Source organism: Heloderma suspectum, chromosome 3 (assembly GCF_057233095.1).
Source record: "Heloderma suspectum isolate Gila_16-S chromosome 3, 16-S_ref, whole genome shotgun sequence".
In the NCBI taxonomy this organism is placed as follows: domain Eukaryota; kingdom Metazoa; phylum Chordata; class Lepidosauria; order Squamata; family Helodermatidae; genus Heloderma; species Heloderma suspectum.
The window spans coordinates 62,431,909-62,459,784 of NC_139460.1; the positions used below are offsets into that span (position 1 = coordinate 62,431,909).

Sequence of the window (27,876 nt, forward strand, 5' to 3'; positions counted from 1 at the left end):
AGAGTAAAAAAAGGTGGGGAGACCAATGAGTGAGGCTTGTTTCCCACTCATGTCCAGGCTCCTGGCTGCTACTACATTATGAATGGAATGTATGAATGGAACGTTACTGCGATAAAGCGATAAAGAGAAGATGGGATTTTACATAATAGCTGAGAACCTATAGAACATCAAAGAACCCCTCATATTACCACAGTAGTGGAGTCACTCAATCATTTTAAGTTAGCCTGGTTTCAATCTTTAACATTCCCCCCCACACACACACTTCTGTGCATGTTTACACAGAAGTACTGAGCAGGGGGTTGGACTCGATGGCCTTGTAGGCCCCTTCCAACCCTACTATTCTATGATTCTATAAGTAAGAAATAAATCTCACTCCTCTGCAGTGAAAGGGTTAAAGGCTAACTGTAATAACTTGCCCCTGAAGCACTCTTTTGCTTCTCTGATGATCTTTTAGATCACAATTGCAACCTTGTTGCTTCTTTGATGTTCTGCAAACCTAGACAGCATAGTAAGAAGCAGAGACATCACCTTGCCGACAAAGGTTCATATAATCAAAGCTATGGTTTTCCCAGTAGTAATGTATGGCTGCGAGAGCTGGCCTATAAGGAAGGCTGAGCACCGAAGAATTGATGCTTTCCAACTGTGGTGCTGGAGAAGACTCTTACTAGTCCCCTGGACTGCAAGGAGGTCAAATCAGTCAGTCCTAAAGGAAATCAACCCTGACTGCTCACTGGAAGGACAGATACTGAAGCTGAAGCTCAAATATTTTGGCCACCTAATGCAAAGAGAAAACTCCCTGGAAAAGACCCTGATGCTGGGAAAGATTGAAGGCAAAAGGAGAAGGGGATGGCAGAGGATGAGATGGCTAGATAGCATCACCGATGCAATGAATATGGACTTGAGCACACTCTGGGAGACAGCATAGGACAGGAAGACCTGGTCCATGGGGTCACAAAGAGTCGGACACGACTTAACGACTGAACAACAACAAGTTTCTCTGTTATGTAAAATGATCTTGCCTTTTCATTGAGAGCAAGGGGAAGGAGAAAGGGAGAAAGAGGGGTTGGAAGCAGTAGGCAAAAGTGGACGCATGGGGAAATATGGGGTGGGGAGCAGTAACTCCATAGCAGATTTCTGGGATGCTGTGAAATTGGAATGGGGGGAACTAGAAACAGGGAACATTTCAACCCTGTGCATCTATACTCAGAAGTAAGCCCATTGCATTCAATGAGGCTTCCTCCCATGTAAGTGGATTTAGAATTGCAGCCAGCATCTCCCAGAAGAGTTCTGAGAAACAAAAATAGGAACATATGATGGTGCTGGTGGTGGTGGTGGTGGCGGTGGTGGTGATGATGATGATTACCACCATGACCTACCCACATGATGGTGGGTAGGCGGTACTGGGCATTAAACTGATCCAAAAGAAATGGACCATGTAATTATGCAGACAACAGTAAAAAAAAATAAGGCAAGGATCTGTGGTCACTATCTCTACTTTTATATTACCATTTCTAAAAAATGAATACAGTTTGTATAGTACTAAGCAGTTACTTATTATTGCCTGCCTCTAGTAGATTCAAAGAGATTATTCTCAAAGAAGAAACTCTTGCTCAAGGGATCAACAGAGTATTTTATTTTCTGTACCCATTATGTGCCACAAGACACATTCCTATGGTGAAGTTTTATTCATACGTACATTTCTCAGAACAACTTGTTTTTAGCAAAGGGGATTAATAATTACACTTTAGGACAAAATGTCTGCTACCAGAGATGTTATTTACCACAGGAATTAATATAGTGTATTTTATAGCTGCATCAGCTAAATATGCAGCTGATAATGTGAAACCATTTGCTCCTTCTGGACAGGGAAGATTGATTAAAGCAGAGGTAACAGCAGGGAGAAAACTCACAATGAAAAATAAATCTTGATGAGTCACTCTTGAGAAATGTCAGGATTATCTTCTATATTCTACAAGGCACAACAAAATTAGTAGACATTAAAAGGTAGTTAAGCATCAGCAATGGCTGTGGGTGAAATCAGATATATAAGTTGGTGCTTGGGCAGTTTTCTTGTGCCTGTAATACTTGTCCTACATTTAATAACTGTAATGATTCTGAGAGGTTAGATAACAACACATTCCGGACTGCTAAGTTTTTGAAAGCTCTCGTTATGTCTGTCATAGCGCACATGCACCCTGCTTGAGATATTTAATAATTCTTTGCATAGATCAAACATGCATGTCTCCCAATAACCTTGCTGTGATCCTTACATTCTCTCCTCTTCCCAGCCTGTTTGAAGTGCAGAGTCAGAGCCCTGCACTGAATAGGGGAAAGCACATGGAATATTTATGATTTTCTTTTCCACTGTACACAAGAAGTGGGGAACAGAGGAGCAGCCACTGAGCAGTGGAACTTCTCACTTTGTTAAGGCTTGAAGATTACCTGATCTCCAGCAACCCTTACTCAGTTGCTGTGAATATTGGTCCTGTTAAAGATTTCTTTAGCCTTAGATTCAGATGAAGAGTGAGCTCATTGTTATTCTTCCCCCACTCCACACCTCCATAAAGAAATGCCTCAATACAGATTTCCAGCATGGATTTTTGGGATTAGATAGAACTATTTCATTCAACTCTGCAGACTAGAATGCAGTAGTACCACTTTGAAAATTGAAATATGATAAATTCCTGCATCACTTTAGAGTGTTTCTTTGGCTGTTCTTGCATGTTGAGCATGCATAACGAATAAGTTGCCACCGGAGCTCTGCCAGGCTCCATCACTGCAAGCTTTTAAGAAGGCCTTAAAAACATTATTTTACTGTGGCCTTCTCTTGATAAGTTTGCTGTTTTTATTGATGTTTTTGCTGTTTTTACTGTGTTTTATTGCTTTTTAAGACCATATTGGTTTTTATTATGTGTTTTATTATTGTATGCTGCCTTAGGAGCACTTTTGCCCTGAAAGGCGGAGAGGAAACATTTGAAATAACATTACATAAAATGTGAGATCTTTTTGCTGCCAAGAAAGCTAAGTTCTGATGCTCATTAATCAAACTGAAGTGGACATAGGTTGAATGGATCCACCCTAATTTGCACTTGTTGTGAAATATTCTGGTAAATGCATCAATACTCACCCCGATCATTTTTTTAATGGCCAAGACTTACTACAGCCTAGATCCACTCAAATGGTATCTTAAACAAATTTGTTTATTTTATTTATTTGTTTTAGTTAATTAATTTCTTAACCACCTTTCAAGACCATAACCTTCCTAAGGCAGCTTACAGCATAAAAACAATATAAACATATCAATAAAATCACATTAAATATCAACAATTTTAAATAAAATAAGTTTCAATAAAACAAGACAAACATATTAATATAATCATATGAATATGAACAATTTTAAATAAAATAAGTTTCAATAAAACAAGACAAACATATTCACAAATATGAACAATTTTAAATACAGCCAGTTTCAATAAAATACAATTTCTAAATATCCATCAGCAGTGAATAACATAAATGTTTTCAGTTAAAAGCCAGGGAGAATAGATGAGTTAAAAAAAAAAGCCCTTTTAAAAGCAGCCACAAGATGCTGCTTTTGGCCCACAAGATGGGCCAGCCATATCTCCCTTGGGAAGGAATTCCAATATTCCATAGGATAGGAGCCACCACTAAAAAGCCACCCACCAACCTCACTGATCTTGGTGGCATTCATTTCATCGTATCTCTAACAATGGATGCACATATTTATGAATTAGAACAGAGGAAAACATTACTGTATTTGGGTCAGTGCTTGAAGTGGAAAAAGTGAGATAGTTTCATTTCTAGTTAGGCCAGAATCAGTTATGTCCATTAAAAAGACATGAGATGGCTTTAGCTTCTCAGAGGATGTGGGATGTAATTCCTCCTGATACTACTATAGTTTGAGCACTGCTTTTGGTGGTAAATGTGTGACTTGGCCTCTTCCTGTGTTAAACTTTGTAACCAACTCAATTCACTAATCAGGAGTCTTTGTCCATATGTGTCCCGTAATTTATAATTACAGATTTATTTATTTTTTTACACACTTGCACATATTCCATGTGTTAGTGAGATCAAGGACTCCTTTGGCCAGAAATTTGTACCCATTCAGGCATTAAATAATGAAATAACTACAATGAAATCTGCTGTAAAAACTTTAGATTAACAGTCTAACAAGCTGTTTTTTTTAACTTAAGGTGAATTTGGAGAAGTGTGCAGTGGTCGCCTAAAAACGCCTGGGAAAAGGGAGATTCCTGTGGCCATAAAAACTTTGAAAGGAGGATATGTGGACAGACAGAGACGGGATTTCCTACGCGAAGCTAGTATCATGGGACAGTTTGATCACCCAAATATTATCCGCCTTGAAGGAGTTGTTACAAAAAGTAAGTTGCTTAAGACATTTTAATTGTTTGCTATATTGCTGAATTCTTGCTGCACTTATCACAATCCATCAAGGGCAGTCCATGTGCAGGCGCAAGTTTCCACATCTGGATGTGCTGTTTAGTAAGGAACAGAACATACAAAAGTGTGCTTTATGTAGTTCTGGTTACTGCATTGGAACGACATTCACATTGCTAAACATCTATTTGTCAGGTGTGCATTCTCAGATCTCTCACTCACAGCCACTATCTTTCACTCGGTGGAATTATGTTTATTTTGGTTATGATTTCACCTATTCAGCATCTATATCATAGGTAAAAATAATGAGTAGCCAGTGTATTTTTTGCAATATTTTCCATAAGATCTTCAAGTAGAGATAAATACTATTATTTTACATGAATTCAATGGAATTCATGCAGCATCTTCATTTATAATATCTATTCTGTTTAACACAAAAGGCAAAAATTACTAGGGATGAAACAGATATCAGTGATTTTCATTTGGGTGGCAAATTTCATATTCATAGTAATAGAAAAGTGCAATTGACTGCTACAGAATTATGGAACTGGAAAACAAAAGAATCATGAAGCTTGATTTACTCCAGATATTTTGTAATTAAGCCAATTGCACAGAATGAGTAAGGTTGTCCTAGAGTAGAGGTGGGCAACTTCGAGAGGTCCGGGGGCCATTTTCACCCCTCAGACCACCGCCTATGTGGGCTGCACACAGAGCCAAAAGTGGACATTCTTATTCTGTGTCATTCCTATTCTCTCTCGCTCTCTCTGCCATCCCTTTTCTCTTTCTCTCTTTCTGTTACAACCGTTTTCTCTCTCTTTCTTTCTACCACCCCTTTCTCTACCATCCAGTGGGCTGCCAAGGGAGGAACAGTTCACTCTTCCAGAGGTTTCAACTGATCATTTCCAGAAGACTTTTGAAATCAGGCCCTGGGCCACCTGCAATTAGGCTGAGGGCTACACCCTAAGGCTGCTAGTTGCCCACAACTGCCATTTAGCCTGGTGTTCATGAACAGTTTGCAAGCTGGTCAGATCAGATATTTAAATGGATGACAGTATGAACATTAGCTTAGCACCATGGACAACAGGGGTCAACTGGCCTATTGTGCATTAGATATGATCTATATTAATATGCAAAATAATGCAGAAAATCCCGTCCTAGTGAAAATTGCACGTCATCTTTTGCAATGCTCTCTCAGCAAGGTGAAAATATTCACTCAGATAATTGGGAGGTTCTGTATACACCCAAACCTATCTTTCTGCAATTTCTGTTCCTTTTAAACTACTGCCTTTTAGGAGACTTCCCTAGTACTGAAACAAAAAAGCAGACAGCTGTTTAAGCCATATGATAAATTATACACATATGGGGATTGACGACGACTGTTAAATGGTAGTTATTAATGTAATTCTAAATCTTATACAGTGGGCATAATGTTTTCAAGACAAATTCTTGCTATCACCACTTCATCTGGTTTGATTATTTTTAATACTTCTTTATGTTCATTACTATTTTAGAAGTTTTTAGGAATTCTGAAAAGTGTTGACAGTATGAGAAAAGTATGTCCTGATACCATTGCAGTATGATTAAGCTGTTCATTTTTTAACTTTTCTTTTTTATTATTGATCATGAGCTGCTTCTTGCAAAATTTCGGCTTAAATTGAAGAACGTAGGGAAAACCACTAAACCGTTCAGGTATGACCTAAATCATATCCCTGATGAATATACAGTGGAGGTGAGGAACAGATTTCAGGGATTAGACCTGATAGACAGAGTGCCTGAGGAACTATGGACGGAGGTCCGTAACATTGTTCAGGAGGCAGCAACTCAATCCATCCCAAAGAAAAAGAAATGCAAGAAAGCAAAGTGGCTGTCTGATGAGGCTTTACAAGTAGCTCACGAAAGAAGGGCAGCGAAAAGCAAGGGAGAAAGGGGAAGATATACCCAACTGAATGCAGAGTTCCAGAGAATAGCAAGGAGAGACAAGAAGGCCTTCTTAAATGAACAATGCAAAGAAATCGAGGAAAACAACAGAATGGGAAAGACTAGAGATCTCTTCAAGAAAATTGGAGATCTCAAGGGAACGTTTTGTGCAAAGACGGGCATGATAAAGGACAAAGAAGGCAGGGACCTAACAGAAGCAGATGAGATTAAGAAGAGGTGGCAAGAATACACAGAAGAACTATACAGGAAAGATCTGAATGTCCCTGATAGCCATGATAGTGCGGTCACTGAACTTGAGCTGAACATCCTTGAGAGTGAAGTCAAGTGGGCCTTAGGAAGCATTAGTAACAACAAAGCTAGCGGAGATGACAGTCTTCCAGCTGAGCTATTTAAAATCCTAAAAGATGATGCTGTTAAAGTGCTGCATTCAATATGCCAACAAATCTGGAACACTCAACAGTGGCCACAAGACTGGAAAAGGTCAGTTTACATTCCAATTCCAAAGAAGGGCAACGCCAAAGAGTGTTCAAACTACCGCACAATTGCGCTCATTTCACATGCCAGCAAGGTGATGCTCAAAATCCTACAAGCTAGGCTTCAGCAGTATGCGAACCGAGAACTACCGGAAGTACAAGCTGGGTATAGAAGAGGCAGAGGAACTAGAGATCAAATCGCCAACATTCGCTGCATCATGGAGAAAGCAAGAGAATTCCAGAAAAACATCTATTTCTGCTTCATTGACTACGCTAAAGCCTTTGATTGTGTGGATCACAACAAACTGTGGCAAATTCTTAAAGTGATGGGAGTACCAGACCACCTTACCTGTCTCCTGAGAAACCTGTACGAGGGTCAAGAAGCAACAGTAAGAACCAGAGCTGGAACAACCGATTGGTTCAAAATTGGGAAAGGAGTACGACAAGGCTGCATATTGTCACCCTGCTTATTTAACTTATATGCAGAGTACATCATGAGAAACGCCGGGTTGGATGAATCAGAGGTCGGAATTAAGATTGCTGGGAGAATTATCAACAACCTCCGATATGCAGACGATACCACCCTAATGGCAGAAAGCGAAGAGGATCTCAAGAGCCTCTTGTTGAGGGTGAAAGAGGAGAGTGCAAAAGCTGGTTTGAAACTCAACATTAAAAAAACGAAGATCATGGCATCTGGCCCTATCACTTCCTGGCATATAGAAGGGGAAGAAATGGAAGCAGTGACAGATTTTACTTTCTTGGGCTCCAAGATCACCGCAGACGGTGACTGTAGCCATGAAATTAAAAGATGCTTGCTCCTTGGGAGGAAAGCTATGGCCAACCTAGACAGCATAGTAAGAAGCAGAGACATCACCTTGCCGACAAAGGTCCGTCTATTCAAAGCTATGGTTTTCCCAGTAGTAATGTATGGTTGTGAGAGCTGGACTATAAGGAAGGCTGAGCGCCGAAGAATTGATGCTTTCGAACTGTGGTGCTAGAGAAGACTCTTACGAGTCCCCTGGACTGCGAGGAGGTCAAATCAGTCCATCCTAAAGGAAATCAACCCTGACTGCTCATTGGAAGGACAGATACTGAAGCTGAAGCTCCAATATTTTGGCCACCTAATGCGAAGAGAAAACTCCCTGGAAAAGACCCTGATGCTGGGAAAGACTGAAGGCAAAAGGAGAAGGGGACGGCAGAGGATGAGATGGCTAGATAGCATCACGGATGCAATGAATATGAACTTGAGCACGCTCCGGGAGAGAGCGCAGGACAGGAAGGCCTGGCGTGCTATGGTCCATGGGGTCACGAAGAGTCGGACACGACTGAACGGCTGAACAACAACAACATAAAATACAAAGCAATATTACCATAAAACAACATAAGATGACAAAAACAGAAACACAGAAAAACATAGCGTAATGAGAGATAATATATAATAGCATGAATAGTAGTGTGATGGTACTAATAGTAATGTGATGATTTGTAATTACTTGTCTCAGAATATGACCTACTGCTCATAATGCCTACTGGCATTACTAAGTGACTGTATTTTCTCCAGCACAAATCATTATCTGAGCTAGTGTATCCCCTCCCTCCCTCTGTTATGCCTTGATTGCTGCAACAGCAGTGTCTTAGGTGCCAGGCCTTCTGGTATATGTAGTTTTCCCATGGCACCTTGATTTCTTAGTATGGATGTCAGGTACCTGGAAACTACATGTCCCAGAGCTTGTTGCATACTCAGCAGAATCCCTGACTTAAAGCGCATTGGGACATATGATTTCAAGAACGGCTGACAACCACATTAAGGATGTAGACACCCTGGGAAAATTACAGTTTGCAGGGTCCCTGGTGCCTGGGACACTGCCACTGTAGAATTCAATGGAGGCCTCACAGAAAAGCCACTGAGAGCCTGACAGGATACAGATGTCAGAATTGAGCTTGGGGAATAAACAAGCTTTTTCTGATTGTTTGGTAATAGCTTTGATAGCCAAGTCCAATTCCAAATTGAGCCAAAGGGTGTTCAAATTAAGACTTCAACTACTAAATAAATAGAACATGTTAAATTGCAACCCAGTGGAATTGCTCAAAGGGAGATACACTTTTAGTGGTTTTAAAATGACAAATATTGTTATGATGCTTACATACTAATAATCTAGCTAGTAAGCTATCTGAAAACAAGTGACTCAGAATAGTGTTCTGTTGTGACTAGTACACTTCTCTAGACACAGTTGTTACAGCCTATAAGTAAGTGAGTCAGTCTTTCTCACCCTTGTACCAAATATTACAGTGGAAGTAACTGAGGAATGTTGTGTAACATGAACGCATGCTCTTGAGAATCTGAAGGAAGACCAATGCTTTCTTCTTTTAGTAGTCAGAATCTGGTAGTGACTTCAAATACTTTTCAGTTGGCCCTGTTCTGAACAAATATTCTACAACAGCATCTTGAACCACTGCTTGGTCTAGCAATAGACTATTCTGATCAAACTTCCTACACTGTACTAAAATTCAGTGGAGCCTTTTCAGTTTCCTCAGAGGGAAGGAGTGCAGGCATTTTATCATACTATCGTATTTATTTATTTATTTCTGCATTTATATCCCGCCTTTATTCCTCTTGCAAGGAACCCAAGGCGGCTTACATTATCCTCCTCCTCTCCATTGTATCCTCACAACAACAACCCTGTGAGGTAGGTTGGGCTGAGAGTCTGTGAATGGCCCAAAGTCACCCAGTGAGCTTCCATGGCCAAGTGGCGACTAGAACCTGGATCTCCCGGCTCCCAGTCCATCACTCTCACCACTACACTACACTGGTTCTCAACCATCTTGGGAAAATCTGTTTACACATTTACATATTATAAATAGAAAACAGCCATTAGTATGAGCAAGGCTAGTTCCAAGGCAGAATCAGTACAGCCAGTAACCTCAAAGACCCCCTCAGGCTGCTTTTCCCTGGCCTCTGCTTCTATGTCTCAAGAGAGCCAAATTTCATATCCTTCCTCAGGGCTCTCTCTGCAGCTCATGGCTTGTTTGTTTCTTATCCCAATATGTCTAGCCTGCCAAATGAGTTTAACAGTCCATAACATTAATGAAATGTCAATTTAATGCATTTAAATTGCTCCCATTCATAAGTGGAATGTCCAGAAAAAAAGTAATTCTCTATGTCATTATTGTCTTTAGAACATTTGCCTATGGGTAAAAGTGTTTTCTGTGTACCTTTTACATGACCATATTTCAGGAGTAAAGAAATAACAACATGTCTTTGAAAATATTGAGAGAATGGAGGTCTTCTGTCTTGTACCCTAGCTACTGCTACTAGACCATCCTTAGAACATCCTTAATATAGAATATAACCTGATCTCGGAAGCTAAGCAGAGTCAGCTCTTGTTAGTATTTGGATGGGGAACTGCCTGGGAATCAGGCTTCCTGCACTGGGCAGGGGGTTGGACTCAATGGTCTTGTAGGCCCCTTCCAACCCCTATGATTCTATGACATCTATGAAGATATTAATAATAGTGGCTAGAGTGTAATTCTACCTATACATTTTCAGCTTTTCAGAATTGCATAATTAATTGGGTTTCCTGATTTTCAGCTTTTCAGAATTGCATAATTAATTGGCTTTCCTGATTTTTTAAAACATACTTTGCAACCACAGTATTGTATAGAGCATATTGCTTGTTGTAATGCTAATATTTTGCATCTACAAACCATTCTCTTTCTGCTGCTAGCTTGGCTGCATCCTAAAAAGCTATTACATTTTGTAAGGGCAAATTCCATCTGTGTGTGTGTGTGTGTGTGTGTGTAATACTATTTCATTTCCGGCATGTTACCGCAATAGGGAATGAAAAACAAAATATTACATGGCCTTTCCTAAGTGGTAGCTTTTGTTTGGTGTAAGTTATCTCAAAAAGGGACTGTAAGTGAGTTGTTTGTTTTATGGAAATGTGTTTAATTTGAATAGATTAATAAAAAGGCAGATAATTGATGAACAGAAAACTTTTTAATGGTCCCTTGGTCCTAAAATGTAAAGCTTCACTTTGAAAACTGATTAAAGTAGTTCAATTTGGATCTATGGGAATACTGTAGATGAGCAGTTTCTGAGTTACAACACAGCATCCTTTGCTATGGGATAATTATCAGATAGAATCTGACGCTGAACTCACTAAGACATACACCACTATAAGTGGTTAATGAATCACTGTCTGACAATGAAAAACAGAGTTGATCTACAGTGCTTAGGCACACACTTTCCCCTCTGCTAGCCATTAGTTATTAAGCTGTAGCTATTGCCAGTATATATTGTTTCAGTTAGTAGGAAATGTGATCCATCACAATGTTTTTATCTATTGACCTAAAAAAACTCACCAAAATACTTGATTGCAATACATTTTAAAGTTCTATCCAATCAGTAATTATTGGTGAATGAAACAATAAGAGCTTCCATACAGTAGTTTATTTTTGTTTTTCGTAATATCAGAAAAGCAAGCATTAGCACTAATGTACAATTCAATTACGGAACCTAAGATTCTGTAAGTAGAACTCTGTTCACAGATAATCTCACTGGTGGAAGTGGGAGGGACTATTTTCTCCATTATCCCTTTCCTCCTGTGCCCTCCAAATATCAGCTCAAGAGGATGGAGGGACACACTGGAACAGCACTGGAGTTGATACTGGGAGCTGCAGAGAGAATCAACAAAAATAGCTCCCTCCCACCCCCTCACTTGCACCAGCAGTAACTTCTGCTGGATTAGAGTCACACAGCCTATGTGATCTGCTAAGTGAAGGATCCTACATTTCACTGGGCAGTATCCTATACTGCTGCTGCACTCCCACTGCTTCTTTTGCACCAACAAGACCCACCATAAGTGCAACAGGAAGCTAGTGTTTCCTAAAGCAACCCTGGTAATTAGTGGAAATGCTCATTTCTGGAATAGGACAAGTCAGTGGAGCTCCCTTCTGTGACCTCCACTAACCTCCCCTGTTCCAGAAATGAACATTTTGGCTCATTTCTGTTTGCTTAAGGATCCATCAGCTTATTGCTGCACTAGCAATGGGTCCTGCTAGTGTACAAGCAGCGTTGGATAGTAATATTCTCTCGGAATGATTCTTCTAGATTTCACTATTTCTTCTTCTTTGAAAAGAAATATCATAGGTTTGATCTAGAACAACACTTTTCCTGAGATCCATCAGAGACCTCCACTTAAGCAAGGTGGAAGACAATTTTTAATAATTCTCCTGCACTTCTATGACACTTTACCTAACCCTCTAGAGTAGCTTTTCAGGGGGTGCAAGGAGCTGCAGGTGAAGGGGAATTGGCAAAAATGGTCTCCCTCACTTCCAGGAGCATGAGTGTTCCCTACGTAGAACTCTACAAACACATCTCTGGATCTAGCTCCTTGTCATTTCTATTTTCCTATCTTCTTAGAGGAATGGTGGACAACTTCGGGTGGTCCAGAGACCAATTTCCAGCCCCTGGATTCCCCTGGAGAATGCACTCCTGCCACTGCACCACCCATAGTGGCAAAAAACCAGCAGTGCCACTAAAATTTGGTGGCAAACTGCTACAAAGACTCAAAAGGGCCACATTAAGCTTGAAAACAAGCTAAATTTGGCACTTTTGTATATACATAGGACTTCACCATCAAATGTCAGTGGCAAACTGCTGATTTTATTGCCACTGCATCGCCAAATTTCAGCAGTGTGGGGATGGCAGGAGGGGTGGCAGGAGCTGCATCCAAGACCGGGGGCGGGGGGGGGGATGTTGCCCAACCTGTCTTAGAGTATCCTCAGACACGGAGCATTTCAACCATTCTGTTTCACTGCAGAATGCTATGAGTGGTCCTCTCATCTAGCTCAGCTTGTTGTTCTATAATGCTGCAGCTGAAGATTCAGAAGTATTTCCATTTACTTTTGAGTCCAACATCTGCAGAATAATTGCTTCTTGGAATGCAGCTTTAAATTTAGACTTACTTATATGTATGTTGTGGTAACCTTGGTTATGCCATTTACGCAAAGGTTGTGCCCTGCTATTCACACAACAGCTATTCAATAAAAGAACAAAAGCAAGACTTCACTCACACTGGTTTTGCTTTAGAAACAATATTGATTTTGTGTGGTTTAGTTAAAAGAAAAAGATTCATTTGTTTTATTTAAAATCCACTGACTAATATGCATGTTGAAAGTGGTAGAGGTAGGAAACCTGTTTTATTTTTTTGGTTGAGGTCAGTCTGCTTTAGTGATTGCTTTCTTCTTGCATTTTGAAGTGTATCTTCATGTGCCAATTTTGGATTTCATACTAAGCTTGGTTGGGTGAATTTAAAACAATCTGGAATGGCAACCTTTCCAAAATGAATGCGCAAGAATGTGCAATTCGATCAGGTGTTGACAAACCAGCATATGAACTCCTGGGCATCAGGCATTAATTTGACTTCCAAATTGCATGAGATGCTGAAGTTATATGAGCCCTGGAAAATCCTCATTCAATATAATCTTTGCAACTGACTTTCTTTTTGCTCAGGGTGGAGTCTAAATCATTAGGAGGTATTTGCAAAGCAATAGGCTCTTAAAAATCACAGTTTTCAAAATTAAAAAGGTTATTCAGACCTGACTATATGGATTATTTTTTTAAAAAATGATATTCGTTATTACAACAGGATAAGTACCACTCTCCATAAAGATTAATATCTATCAACCCAGGCCAGGTCTTTAGAAGAAAACTCGAGGAATATTACACACATAGTCTTGTATTTCTGGCAGTATGTGATATGCTGTTACAGTAGTGGGTACAAGTTTGTGTGGAACTATGAAGCTGAGAAAGTATCTTTCCTCAGTCAAATGTTGTACTGTTATAATTTTTCAGCTCATTGATAGAAGAATTGTTTTAAATGTTTGACTTAGCCATCTGTAGTACAATGGAATCCTCGGTGTTTTTGAGCACAGATCCTTGTTAAGGTACTTTTTATTCTTTGGGTCTTTAGAAAGTCCATAGGCCAGTACATCTTGCTTGGCATAGGATGAAAGCAAAGCAACAGCACGATAACTGCTGATTTTAACTGCTGATTTTTCCTCATTGCAAATGTGCCAGCCACTGACATCATACTTTTGGAGAGTGTGTGTGTGTTTTAACTTGAGACAGAACATTCTGCTTTAACATTTGAGTTCCTAGGATAATGCATCTTTCCTTCAGCTGGTAAACCAGGTGTGGACTACCTGTGGCCCTCAGCCTAATTGCATATAGCCCTAGGCACAATTTCAAAAGCCCATTGCAAGCCATTAGTTCAGACTTCTGGCATGAGTGATCTGTCTCTCCCCTTGCAGCTTGCTAAAGAGGGAAAGGGGGGAGGAGAGAGATGGAGGTGGCAGAGAGAGAGAGAAAGAGAAATCCTTAGCTTTTGTCCAGCCACTGCTGGATTTGGCTCCGCCCACTGCCAGCACTCAGCCCCCTCCAGATGACCCCTTAGTGAAGGTGGCTTTAGACAGAGAAGTTTCCCCTCCCCTGTTGCAAACAGACTGGGACCATTACTGCAATGCCAGAAAGAACTGGTGGCCATACTAAATGTGACATGGGAGATGTATCATTTCCCCCCCTCCTCTAGTGCTTGTAGTAGTTTTTTTTTGGTGGGGATAGATTGGGGAAAGGGTTCAGCAGCCTTTCTCTTCGCACTGCTGCTCTGATCCAGTTCTGAGCAGGGGCACAGCTGCTTTTAGGTAAAAACAAAAACATTAGTGGATCCGTTCATGGAGCAAAACCAGGCAGAAGCCCCATACCGCACTGGTAGATCATGAAGACGGAAGCTCAATGCCATGGGATGGAAAATCTACTCAGTGGCCATCCTGGCAGTGTGTGTATCTAACTATTAAGCTTGCATGGCTATCAACAATTTGTTCTGGAGAAACTGCCTCTTTCTTTGACCACTTACAAATGCAATATGGCCATGATTTTCCAGGCCAAGGCCCACTGCTTCACTGGACAGCAAATTAACACTGCAAACCATATGGCAGACTGTGATTTTAAAGCTACTGTGGTACAATATCCCTGTCTTGCAACACCTGGCTCTGCTTAGCTGATCTGACACAAGAGGCATGGTCCAGGATTGAGGACCTGCTCTTTGACGGAGAAGCACTCTTTAGCTCTGCAACCCATGACACCCTGAACCATGTCCAGAATATGAAAATCATAGCCTGCAAGATAGGCACTAGTGCTCAGGCCCCTCATTATTCAATGCCCAGTACTTCCACCTCTGGCTGGCAATCCTTGAGACTTGGAGCCCACTTGTCCTGGCCTTCATTTCACACCTCAGTCCTGACCAAGAGGTCCTTTCAGCAGCAAAAGTACCATGCCTCATCCAGACATAAACTGTCCAATCCTTCCAAGCAGTGTCTTTGACTCTCATTGCCGCTATTCCCGTATCCCTAGGGGGGGCCCATTTGGCAACAAACTCCTACCCTTCGCCACCAAATGGGAATACATTATGACAGATACCTGCATCCTCACTATAGTATGATGGGGCTATGCCATAGAACTGCCCAGAAAGCTTCGGCTATTGGGTGGTATAGAAATGAAATGAAATAGAGAGCTCCATCACAAGAGGCAAAAATTGCACCCCCCTACTGAGTTTTCTTCTGGTGGTATCGTTCCAGAATTACAGTCAGGGCCAGAAATATTGGAACAAGGATAACTGTTTTGGCAGTTGGCCTCTGTACACCACCACACTGAAGTTGAAAGGAAACACACCCAGTTGGGAGCGAAGTCGGGACTTTCAGCTGTAATTCAAGGGGTTTGACAAAAGTGGGACACTAACCATTCAGGAAGGACAGCCAGTGGCATACACACACACCCATCATTGGTGGCTCATAAGTAATGGAACGAATGGCTGACAAGCAGCTGCATGGCCAGGTGTGGCCTGTTTCCTGGGTACCCCATGACCAATCAAGCAGATAAAAGGCCTGGAGGTGGTTCTGAAGGTTACATTTGCATTTGGTAGCTGTTCACTGGAACTCCCAACATGCGGTCCAAAGAGGTGTCCATGCGAGTGAAGGAGGCCATCATTAGGCTGAGGAAACAACATAAACCCATCAGAGGGATAGCAAAAACAGTGGGAGTGGCCAACACAACAATTTGGAACATCCTGGAAAAGAAGGAATTAACTGGCAAGCTCAGCAACAGCAAAAGGCCTGGAAGACCACGTAACACAACTAAAGTGGATGACTGCAGACTTCTGCTCATGGTGAAGAGGAACCCTTTCACAACACCTAGCCAGGTCAAGAACACTCTTGCGGAGGTAGGCATGTCATTGTCAACATCTACAGTCAAGAGACGGCTTTATGAATGTAAATACAGAGGCTTCACAACAAGGTGCAAACCACCGGTAACGCTCAAGTACAGACAGGCCAGATTAGCCTTTGCCAGCAAACACCTAAAAAAGCCTGCCCAGTGCTGGAATAAGATTCTTTGGCTGATGAGACCAAGATTAACTTGTACCAGAACGATGGGAAGAGAAAAGTATGGAGAAGGAAAGGAACAGCTCATGATCCAAAGCATACCACAACATCTGTCAAACATGGTGGAGGCAGTGTTATGGCATGGGCATGTATGGCTGCCAATGGAACCGGGTCACTGGTGTTTACTGATGACCTGACTGCTGATAAAAAAAGCAGCAAGATGAATTCTGAAGTGCATAGGGCTATTCTTTCTGCTCAGATTCAGCCGAATGCTGCCAAACTGATAGGACGCCACTTCATATTGCAGATGGATAATGACCCAAAACATACAGTAAAAGCTACCCAAGAGTTTTTCAAGGCAAAGAAGTGGGATGTTCTTCAATGGCCAAGTCAGTCACCTGATCTCAACCCAATAGAGCATGCTTTTCACTTACTGAAGACAAGACTGAAGGCAGAAAGGCCCACAAACAAGCAGCAGCTGAAGGCAGCTGCAGTAAAGGCCTGGCAAAGCATCTCGAGGGAGGAAACTCAGCATTGGGTCATGTGCATGGGTTCCAGACTTCAGGCAGTCATTGACTGCAAAGGATATTCATCCAGGTATTAAAGGCGATCCTTAAGTTTGAAATGATGTTGGTTTGTTCCATTACTTATGAGCCACCAATGACGGGTGTGTGTGTATGCCACTGGCTGTACTTCCTGAATGGTTAGTGCCCCACTTTTGTCAAACCCCTTGAATTACAGCTGAAAGTCCTGACTTCGCTCCCATCTGGGTGTTTCCTTTCAACGTCAGTGTGGTGGTGTACAGAGGCCAACTGCCAAAACAGTTATCCAATATTTCTGGCCCTGACTGTACAACGGGCACAATAATATGCCTCCCCCTTTCCTCTCCCCTTGTTTTTTTTGGCTCTTTCCTTTGTGGGGGGAAGTTCCATATGTTCTATTTACATGGCCAGCAGATGGCAATGCAACATTGCAGCAATATCGTGCTCGTACGCTTCCTTCACATGCTCTATCATAATGGCATATATTTGTTACTACATTTTCAGCAAGTTAAATTATTGTGGAATAAATCCAAAATACAGCAGGAGAGGCAACAGAGGATGACGATGTTATGAAAAGAACCTGCAAACTTCAGTGAGTAACCGAACTTGATTCCAGTACAAATGCTCCATGTGAAGGAAGCCAGAGTTCCAATCCCTTTGTCCTGTGGGAGTTTTTTTGCACCATGTGCCCTCCCACTGTCCTACAGGAGGAAATAACTACCCTTCTGGCAAAAGAGGCTATATTGCCAGTGCAGTCTTTCCAAAGGTATACCGGTTTCTTTTTCTATTATTTTACAGTGCCCAAGAAAGATGACAGACTAAGACCAATCCTCACTCTTGAGGGTGTAAGCAAGTTCATCCATCCAAAGAAGTTTCACATGACCTCACTTTCCTCTGTTCTTCCCCTGCTCCATCAGGGGGATTGGTTTGCCAGCATTGATCTGTGAGAGGTGTACGTCCATATTTCGATCTGCTCTGCCTAATGTTGTTTCCTGCACTTCACTTTGGGCTGAGAGCTGTTCCAGTACTGCATCCTTCACTTTGGGCTCCTTACTGCCCCAAGGGTTTGCAGTAAATGCATGGTGGTGGCGGCAGGACAGCTGACACTGGAAGGCAACACTATTTTTCCATGCATAGACAATTGGCTCCTGGTCGCCCATTCTCATTATGTACTGTGCCACAATGTGCACACCACCCTCACCTTATTAGAGAATTTTGGCCTCTAAGTGAACAAGGGCAAATCACATCTTTGTCCTTCCCAACATCTGTAATGCATTGGTGCCTGTCTGGACTCTATTGCAGGGTTAGCTTGCCTTCCCCCAGACCAGGCAGATGCAATAGCAAGGCTTGCCTACCAGGTTTGGTCTCAGCCCACATCACAGGCCAGGCATCTGCAGAAGGCTCATAGGCCTTACAGCAGTCACCACAATAATCACCCCCTTCTCTTCTCTCAGAATGCATCTGCTCCAAACATGATTCCTCATGGTCTTTTCTCCAGAGTAGGCCACCAATGATCTCCTGCTATGTCCACCTGCCCAGGTCAACCAGTCTGTCCTGTGGCGGTTGTCTGGAGTCAACCTAATGTTTTTTCATCAGCCTCATCCTTCCAGACCAGTTACAATGGATACTGCACTCATGGGATGGGGTGTGCATTGTGGACCTCTCTGTATCCACAATAGTCTAAGGAGGAATGGCAGTTCATATTGATGGGTTGGAGCTTGTGATCACAAATACATTTTGGGCATTTGAGGTTGCTCTACAGGGTTGCATGATTCAGGTAGCTATGGACAATACCACTGTGGTCTGTCTGAACAAGCTGGGGGTGGGTACACATTCCAAAAGCACGCTCCATCTGACCTTGCAACTGTGGGATCGGTGCATAGACCACAACATCTTCCTCACTGCAGTCCACTTGGCAGGCAACCGAAATACAGTTGCAGATGGTCTCAGTCAAACCTCAGGGGCATCTCATGATTGGAGAGTCTCTCTTCTTGTGCTTAGGGATGGCGGAGAATTCCGCCACGGATTCCAGTGAGGCCGGATTCTTTAGAATCAGGTCCCCCGGAATCCATGGCGTAATGGCCTCCTGCCCCCCTGGGAATCCCCCCGGGACGGCACTTACCTGGGGCCAATTCGGCAGCGGCTCCAGCAGTGGCAGCTCTGGCAGCGGCTGGTCTCCTGGCCGGCCACAGCAGGGCTGCTGTCGCCGCCATTGCCGTCTTTGGACCGTGATAGGCTACATAAGAATTTACGTAGCCTATCACGGCTAACCTGGAAAAAAAAAATACACGCAGCATACGCAAATGGCAGCGGCTACGGCGGCCGCCATTTACGTTCCCTATTTTTTGCCGATTTATCTTACGTAAATATTTACGTAAGCTAGAACGGCAAAAAATAAAGGAACGCAAATAGCGTCCACTACGCTATTTGTGTTCCCCTTTTTTTCGCCGTTTTATCTTACGTAAATATTTACATAAGATAAATCGGCAAAAAATAGGGAACGCAAATGGCGGCCGCTGTAGCCGCTGCCATTTGCGTTAGGGATGTACGAAAGGGACTTACCTTGTCCCGCAGCTTTTTTCGCGGTGGGGGGGAGGCGCTTCGCTTCTCCCCCCGAAGTTCATGCGAGGGGGGGGAGGCTTCCCGCCTCGCCCGGCCGAAATTCAGTCCGGGCAGGAGGCGCCCTATCCCTCGCCGGCGAACGTCAGGCCGGGTAGAAGCACCCCATCTACCCGGCCGCGAAAAAACAAAAACAAAAAACCACCCCCGTGATAGGCTACGGGATGATTAACGTAGCCTATCACGGCTGACTTTGCAAATCTAGCCGTGATAGGCCACGTTAATCGTTACGTAGCCTATCACGGGGGTGGTTTTGTTTTTTTTTAACTTTCCTTGTAATGGCGGCGGCAGCAGCCGGTTGAAAGACTGGCTGCCGCCCCGCCCCTGACGAAGACCCGACGAACCGCCGCTGGGACCCGCCGCCGGGAGGGACATTCGTGAAAGGTAAGTCCCATCTCGGGGGGGGCGGGGGGGCGGAGAATTTCACCGCCAATTTCGGGGGGCCAAATGCGTTGGCGCTCGGCCCCCTGAAGTTTCAGGGAGAAATTCTCCCCCATCCCTAATTTGCGTACGCTGCATGGTTGTTGTTGTTTTCCAGGTTAGCCGTGATAGACTTCGTAAATTCTTACGTAGCCTATCACGGTTGTCTGGCTGGACGCAAATGGCCAGCTGGACGCAGAGCGGAGCCGGCTGTTGAGGATTCTGGGGGGGAGGACCGGATCGCCTCCTCCCCCGTTGAGGATTCCGCGAGGAGGGATGGAGCAAAGGTAAGTGAGTTTTGTACATCCCTACTTGTGCTACAAGCCATCGTCAGGGCACCTTGGTTGTCAACATGTTTGCCACAGAGGTAGGGATGTACGAAAGTCACTTACCTTTGACAAATTTGCTTCACGGTGGGGGGGAGGCACACCGTCCCTCCCCCAAAAATTCTGGCCGGGGGGGGAGGCATCCCGTCCCTCCCCCCCAAAATTCTGGCCAGGGGAGAGGCGCCCCGTCCGTCCCGCTGCGAATCCCGGCCGGCCGGTAACGCAATTGGCGGCGGCCGTAGCCGCCGCCGTTTGCGTCCCTGCAGTCAGCCGTGATAGGCTAGGTAAACATTTACGTAGCCTATCACGGCTGAGTGAAAAAAACAACAACAACCGTGCGTACGCAAATGGCGGCGCCCATGGGCGCCGCCATTTGTGTTCCTTATTTTGGCACGTGTAGTCTACGTAAACATTTACGTAGACTACGGCAAAAATAAGGGGAACGCAAATAGCGTAGCGTCTATGCTATTTGCGTTCTTATTTTCACCGTCTTAGTTTATGTAAATGTTTACGTAGACTACATGTGCCAAAATAAGGAACGCAAATGGCGGCGCCCATGGGCGCCACCATTTACGTACGCACGGTTGTTTTGTTTTGTTTTTCACTCAGCCGTGATAGGCTATGTAAACATTTACGTAGCCTATCATAGTATTTTTTGAAAATCTAGCTGTGATAGGCTGCGTAAATCTTTACATAGCCTATCACGTTTTTTTGTTTTTGTTTTTACTGGAAATGGCGGCTGTGGCAGCCAGTCGGAAGACCAGCCGCCGCAGCCACCGCCGCTGAACCACCGCCGCAGCCGCCACCGCCAGGGAGATTCGCCAAAGGTAAGTCCCATCCCGGGGGGGGACAGACCGTTTCGCCACTGATTTCAGGGGGCCGAATGCGCTGGCATTCGGCTTCCCCAAGATTCATGGCGAAATTCTCTGACATCCCTACACAGAGGAGAACACTCAGTGTTCTCAGTTCTGCAGTAGAGGGGGCGCCTCTCCATCCTTGGTGGGCAACATGTTTCTGCACGAGTTGGGTGGCACGCTGCTTTATGCATTCCCTCCATTTCTACTGATTACGAGAGAAATGGCCAAACTGACAATTTGAGGCTGACAGTCCTAATCACCCCATGGTGGCCGTGCTAGCCATGGTTTGCCACCTTATTGGCAATGTCTAGGAGACAGATCCCCAGGCTTCCCTGTTTCGGAGATTCCTAACCCAAATCCGCGGGCGTGGCACCTGGACTGACTGTGTGGTAAATCCTCTGTGTTACTGCATCTTACTGGAGATATGCCAGATTCTAGAAGTGGCTTGCTAGCTAGCCACACAATGTTCATACAAGGCTAAATGGGCCAAGTTTGCCACCTTTCTTGACACTAAAGTGCTCTACTTGTCTGATAGTAATATTGAACATATCCTTGAATTTTTACTTCTGCTGAAGCACCAAGGCCTGGCTCTTTCCTCCCATAAGGTCTTTCTGGTTGCCATATCAGCCTTGCATGATCCTGTGGAGGGGTCATCATTGTTTTCCCACTCAGATGTGAAACAGTTCGTGAAGGGCCTTTGCAACCTGTACCTGCCAGTTTCCCCACCAATTCTAGCTTGAAGCCTTTTGGTGGTAGTGTCTCAACTCATGTCTAAGCCCTTTGAACCTTTAACCACCTGTGACATTCATCCCCTAACCATAAAGACAGCAGTTACATCCACCCAGTGAGCAACTGAGCTTTGTGCTCTTCAGCATGGTACACTCTACATGATATTCCACAAGGACAAGATGGTGATGAGCCAAATGCTGCTTTCCTTCCTAAAGTTGTTTTCTCTTTTCATCTTGGGCAAGATATTATTTTGTCTATGTTTATGCAGGATCCTTCCTCACTGACAGAGGTTGCACTGCATTCTTTGGACATTCATCATGCTTTGGCATTCTACTTGGGCAGGATCACAGTTTTTGTGGCCCTACAGGGCTGGTCATGGCCAACCAGTTTCCCCACCACATTTCAAAAAAATAGGCCTCTTCTACCATAACCCTCATCTATCAGCTCGCACAGCTTCCACTCCCTGCAGGGGTCCACAGCCATTCTACAGGAGCTGTTCTGCCCCAATTGGGTGTTATTTGTTATGTTGCTCCCTAGGGCTTGCAATGATAATTGCTCTGGTTCTCCCTCGATTTATCTATTAGCAACTGATCAGGCCTTGATGCCATGCATTGATTAGTTGCCCCCCCTAGAAAGAAACTCAATCAGATTCCCAGTAGCTCTTGCTCAGTCTGGAAGAAACCACCATGAGACCTAATTCTCTGCTGCTGCCTTGGATAGCAACCTGAAGGCCTGGCCTTGCATTGTCTTTTCATCTCATCAATCCATTTCATCATATCATCCATCATCTTTCTACTGCTAAGTATTGATCTTATAGTTATCAGTTCTTTACTGTTTATGTTGTGTTAATAAAGTTGAAGATTTGAGTTATACAGAAGTGGATTAGATGTGAGTTTAAGTGCCTGGATAGACACACAGCCCAACGTGTGTTGAAGCCAGAATACGAGCCATGGCAACTTCTTCTGCCTTACCTTGAGCTGTAGTTTTGCTGGGTTGTGACATAGTCTCAGCCTTCCATGTTCATCTGACATTATGACAGGCTTGATACCTGAGCATTTTTATACATGGTTATATTACATCTGTAACAGGGGTCCTCTGAATTACTTTTGCTTAAAAAATTTTTAATGTTCTATATATGGTTTTAATGTTCTATATATTTTAAATTGTTTTATTGTGTGTTGTTTGGTTTTAGTTTTTGTGAACCGCCCAGAGAGCTTCGGCTATTGGGCGGTATAGAAATGAAATAAATAAATAAATAAATAATTAATTAAATAGTCTAAAAAGTAAAACATCTTGGATTGAGATATCGATGCAGTTATTAACCTTTTCTTTTCTGGCAAGGTGGCTGACCATTTTATTGCTTTAAGACATCCCAAACACATATCAAAAAGTAGGACTTGCAATCTCTATGAAACTATGTGTGATCTGGGTTGAAAAGAGATATGATGAATTTCCATTTCTCAATTGTTAACATTTCCACTGCAGTGTGCCCTGTCATGGTATACAGCCTGTTTTTCCCATTCATAATAGCGCAGTAGCGCTGTTTTAGGCATTCACAATAGCGAAGTAGCTGCTTTATCCATTCAGTTTGTAGCCTGGTTTTCCCATTCAGTGCAGTATCGGTTAATCTTTCACAATATTCCAATGGTGAATGAGAGGGGAGAGGTGTGGGATAAACTACAGGAGCTTAATTCAGCGCTTCCAGTAAACTTCCCTGAGCAGGGGAGCATGAACAGGATGGGGAACAAGCCTCTGTCATTTGCTGAGCAGAACCTACGGTGTTGGTCTACCCACCCAACCCCGAAGTATGCAATTTCAAGTGCTGTGTGACCCATAAAGCAGGTTTTTAGGTAATGTGTACTTCGCTGTTCTTGTTTTGTGTGCCCCTGATGGACCAAAGAGATTTAATGAAAATCCAGATATAAGCAGAAAGTGCTTCTCATTCCATTTCCATGTAGATGGAGCCCCTGTCACATATCTGTACTGCCCTTTAGTGACAGTGTAGCTAGGATTGCAGTAAATATGTTTCTTTTGGTTTGAGGCTTTATTGTTTATGTTTAACCCTTGTTTTTTTCTATAAATTGTGTTCCTTGGGCTTATGAATAAAGCAAACCCACTGGTTATTTAGTGAAACCCCTGATATCCCTCCTTAATACCTTCCCAACAGTTTTCCTCCATAAGGCAGGGCAGGGCAGGGGGAAGAACAGAGGCATTTTCATCTCCTGTTTCTCCAATAAAGCATTCTGAGCTAGATGGGCCTCTGAGACACCTAACTCACCTACTTGGCTGGGGGAAGGAACAGGAGCCAAGAAGTTTGTGGATCAAGCAGATCCGTGGCCTCTCCTCTCTTGTCACTACACACTGGCCCACCCCTTCCCCCACCCCATCCTCTTCCGAGGTCATGACATGAAAGAAGAGCTTTCTGCGGCAGCTGGGGGAGAAGATTTACAATCAAATCTCTTCCGCAGTTGGAGCTCTGGCTCTAACTGTGGAGGAGGAGATCTGCAGCATCCTATAGACCCTCAGACACTTTTTAGCCGCCATAGTATTACTCTCCAATTTACATTAACACATTTACATTGAAGTCAATACTTACGGGCTACATTATAAAATAAGTTGTTCTTGGATTTCCAGCTTGAATTGTCACTTTCTACAACATGCTTTTTTGAATATACAGATTCAGTGTCAGTGGACTGTACAAATATTTTATCAAAATAATTATTTTTTTCTGCCATTAGCATTTTTACAGTGATAACAACTTATACATAGGGCTTCTCCACACCAGGCTTTTTATTCCGCAACTTTACCAGGGCTTTTTGGTTCTGTATTCTTTGCGGAATTAAGATTGCCCCTTTTCACGCACTTCCATTTTTTCCTGGGGAGTTCCTTTATCTGCAAGCTCTATATGTTTCATTATTCAGCTACTAGATTATGCTGTGTTATAGCACCACCTCCTCTTTTCATGGAGAAAATCAACTCTTGAAATAGCTCATTATCCACAATCTTTAAAAACCCAGGATAAAGGTCAGAAAGCATGGCAGAGTTCCTGGAGCTTGATGTCGTCATGTAAAGGACCCACAAACTTCCAAGAATAACCAATCTCAATCGCAGGATAAAAGCTCTGTATGGAGAAGCCCATAGTGCTTCTTCCTAAACATTTGACCAGCCAGAAATTGTATCTGGCTGCAACACTGGCATAACATAACTGCAATACAAGCATTCAAAATGCTTTGCTTGTGCAGGTGACAGTACAGGTAAGCACTTATTTGCTCAGCAAGCAGATCTTGGGGTTTTGTACTATTGTCAGCATTATGCAAATTTCAGTGGGTTATATTATATTTAGTATTAACTAGGGCAGCTAGAAACTAAAATTCATTCACTTGTATTGTGGGAGACTATTTATGCTTTTTAAAATCTTAATTATATTACAAGTGTTTATTTTATTATGTATGTATTTATTTATTTACAATATTTATATACTGCTCCACATCAAAAATTTTGGAGCAGTGAACAACAAGATAAAAGAATAAAACCCATAATTAAAACAGTTAAGACACTTTAAAAGAACAGATTCTGGACTTAATAAACCACAGCTGGTCACTCAGGGAAGACCTGTCGAAATAGCAATGTCTTCAGGAGGTGCGGAAAACACAACATTGGCACCTGCCTGACCTCCAAAGGCAAGGAATTCCACAGGAAGGGGGCCATCACACTGAAAACTCTTTTCCTGGTGGACTCCAACCAGGCCACAGGTCCATGTGGAACCACCAGGAGCAAGCCCTCCGATGACCTCAGTGACTGGGCAGGTTGGTAAAGAAGAAGGTACTCTCTTACACTAGTACTAATACCTTAAACCTGGCCCAGTAGCAAATAGTGTTTATATTAAACCAAGAAAACAAGAATATAGAAGATTCTAGAATGGACAATGCAAGTTTGGGGCACTGGAACAGCCGGGTGGGAGCTGCATAGTTCCCTGAAACGCAGTTATATATGCATCTGAACACTGTTGTTTGGAGGGCTGGGAATAGCAGCAGCAAGCCTCCAACTTGTGCCCTCCTCCCTTCCCCTGCACGTAACAGGAGATTAGAACCTTCTAGTTCTGATTTGCTGCAAATCATGGTTTGCCATTTCAGCCAAATGTGGCAAGCTTTGATTTGCACAAACCATAGTTTGCCCTCAAGCCAGGATCTCAAACTAGAATCAGACCTCCTAGGACAAAACCATCAAAGCTCAGATATTAAAATTTAATAGTGATCCTGAGCTGACATCACTGTGTGGATTCCTGTCTGATCTACACCTGTTGCATAGTGGCTAGAGTGTTGGACTCAGTCGGGAGGTCCAGGTTCTAGTCCCCACTCAGCCATGGAAGCTCACTGGGTGACTTTGGGCCAGTCACAGACTCTCAGCCCAACCTTCCTCACAAGGTGGTTGTTGTGAGGATAAAATGGAGAGGAGGAGAATAACGTACGCTACCTTGGGTTCCTTAAGGAGGAAAAAAGGTGGGATAGAAATGTAACAAATAAATAAAATAAAATCTACCAGAGATCCTGGTTCCCAAATTAACCAGTTCCTTGTTCCCATGGGATATTTCCTAACACCGAGCATGTGGTAGTAGCATCCTGTTAGCCCACAGCAATTTCAGGGATGGGAAAACAGCATGGGTGAAATGGTTAATCCCTCTTCCCCAGTGTTGTCAGCTCAGATTCCCAACCCCAAATCTCTCCTTGCTGCAGCTACTATTCATCCTTTAAAAACAAATATGGACATCTCATTCTTCAATTTCCAATGTCACATCTAATTGGCCTTGAGTGTTTTGCTATTCATCCTTCAGCTAGCTGGTAAGACCTGTTCCTGATTTTCTTGACATTACAGAGATACTTTCATGGCTGTACATTCACAGCGAAGACATTGAACTATCAAATTCCATTTTAAGATTTCACAAATGTCATTTTGACAAATACCAGTTATTGCAGAGCTTGCAAGGTAAATCACAGAACATGAACTTGCCTGAACACACCAAGTAGAATGGTCTACATTATAGACCATACTTCCTACTGGGTTGGATCCAGACATAGTAATACTTAGCGTAGACCCTTTGAAATGAATGAGACTTAAGTTAGTCATGACATGGACATGACTAATTTAAGACCTAGTGATTTCAGTGAGTCTGCTCTAAATATGACTAGGTCTGGATCCAAACGTATTTCATTGTGTTGGTATTCTTACTAATATGGAGAATGTAAACTTTTTATACAGTAATAAACTCCACATTTTTACAAAATCTAAAAAATGAGATACCACTCTACAGATGCAGCCAGGTGCAATTGTACAGTAATTGTTTTTATACCAGAAAATCATACTTGTAATTTACTCTGAGGAATCCATTAATGAGGTCATTATCAACAATGCACGCTGCTGCCAAAAAAATTGCTTAAATGATAGTCATGAATCTTTTTAACAGCATTACTTGATCCTTAGAATTGAATGTGCCTGACTCCCACTTGCTCTTCTCATTATGGACTGGCAAGGCTGAGCAAGATTTAACTGCAGAACACTGCAATAACATTATCTAGGCTGTATCATTAGATACACCCAAGATAATACATAAACAGTTATTGAGGATGGTTCTACCTCCTTAGAGTAAATTTGTTATATGTGATGCTGAAAAATTGTATTAAATGCTTAATAATAGGAGTGAGCTAGTAGCTACTCACATACACTGTAAAGCTGGTATGCTCAGGTGAATTGCAGTGTTCATACAAAGGATACCATGGACTTAGTACTACGGATTTAGGACAATTTCACACAACATTTCTGCTTGTGATCTTGTGAACCTCAATTGCAGAGTTTAGGCCGGTTACTCTGTCTCTTAGCTATATTAAAGAAAATAAAATTAACACCAGTCTACATATTCCATAGAAAAATCAAATGTGTAATATGTTCATGCAGTGAATGGAAATTAATTCCTCCTTGCCAATCCCCAATTGCTCTGACTGACCAGGTGTCTCAGGATTGGGCCCCAACAGTTCTTGTTCATTATTTGGAGCTTCCCTGCAGACACAGGGTTGGATTCAGACCAAGTTAGTTGCACTTGTCATGACTAACATAAATCCCATTG

At 42.8% G+C, this 27,876-nt stretch overlaps 1 protein-coding gene across 1 annotated transcript in view; it reads left to right on the plus strand.

Moving 5' to 3' along the window:
- Nucleotides 1-27,876, plus strand: part of EPHA6 (EPH receptor A6) — a 710,763-nt gene that overhangs the window by 537,928 nt on the left and 144,959 nt on the right. Inside the window, exon 11 of the mRNA XM_084843399.1 lies at nt 4,215-4,400. Within this exon, the coding sequence (XP_084699525.1) occupies nt 4,215-4,400 (186 nt within the window). The remainder of the gene's footprint in view (nt 1-4,214; nt 4,401-27,876) is intronic.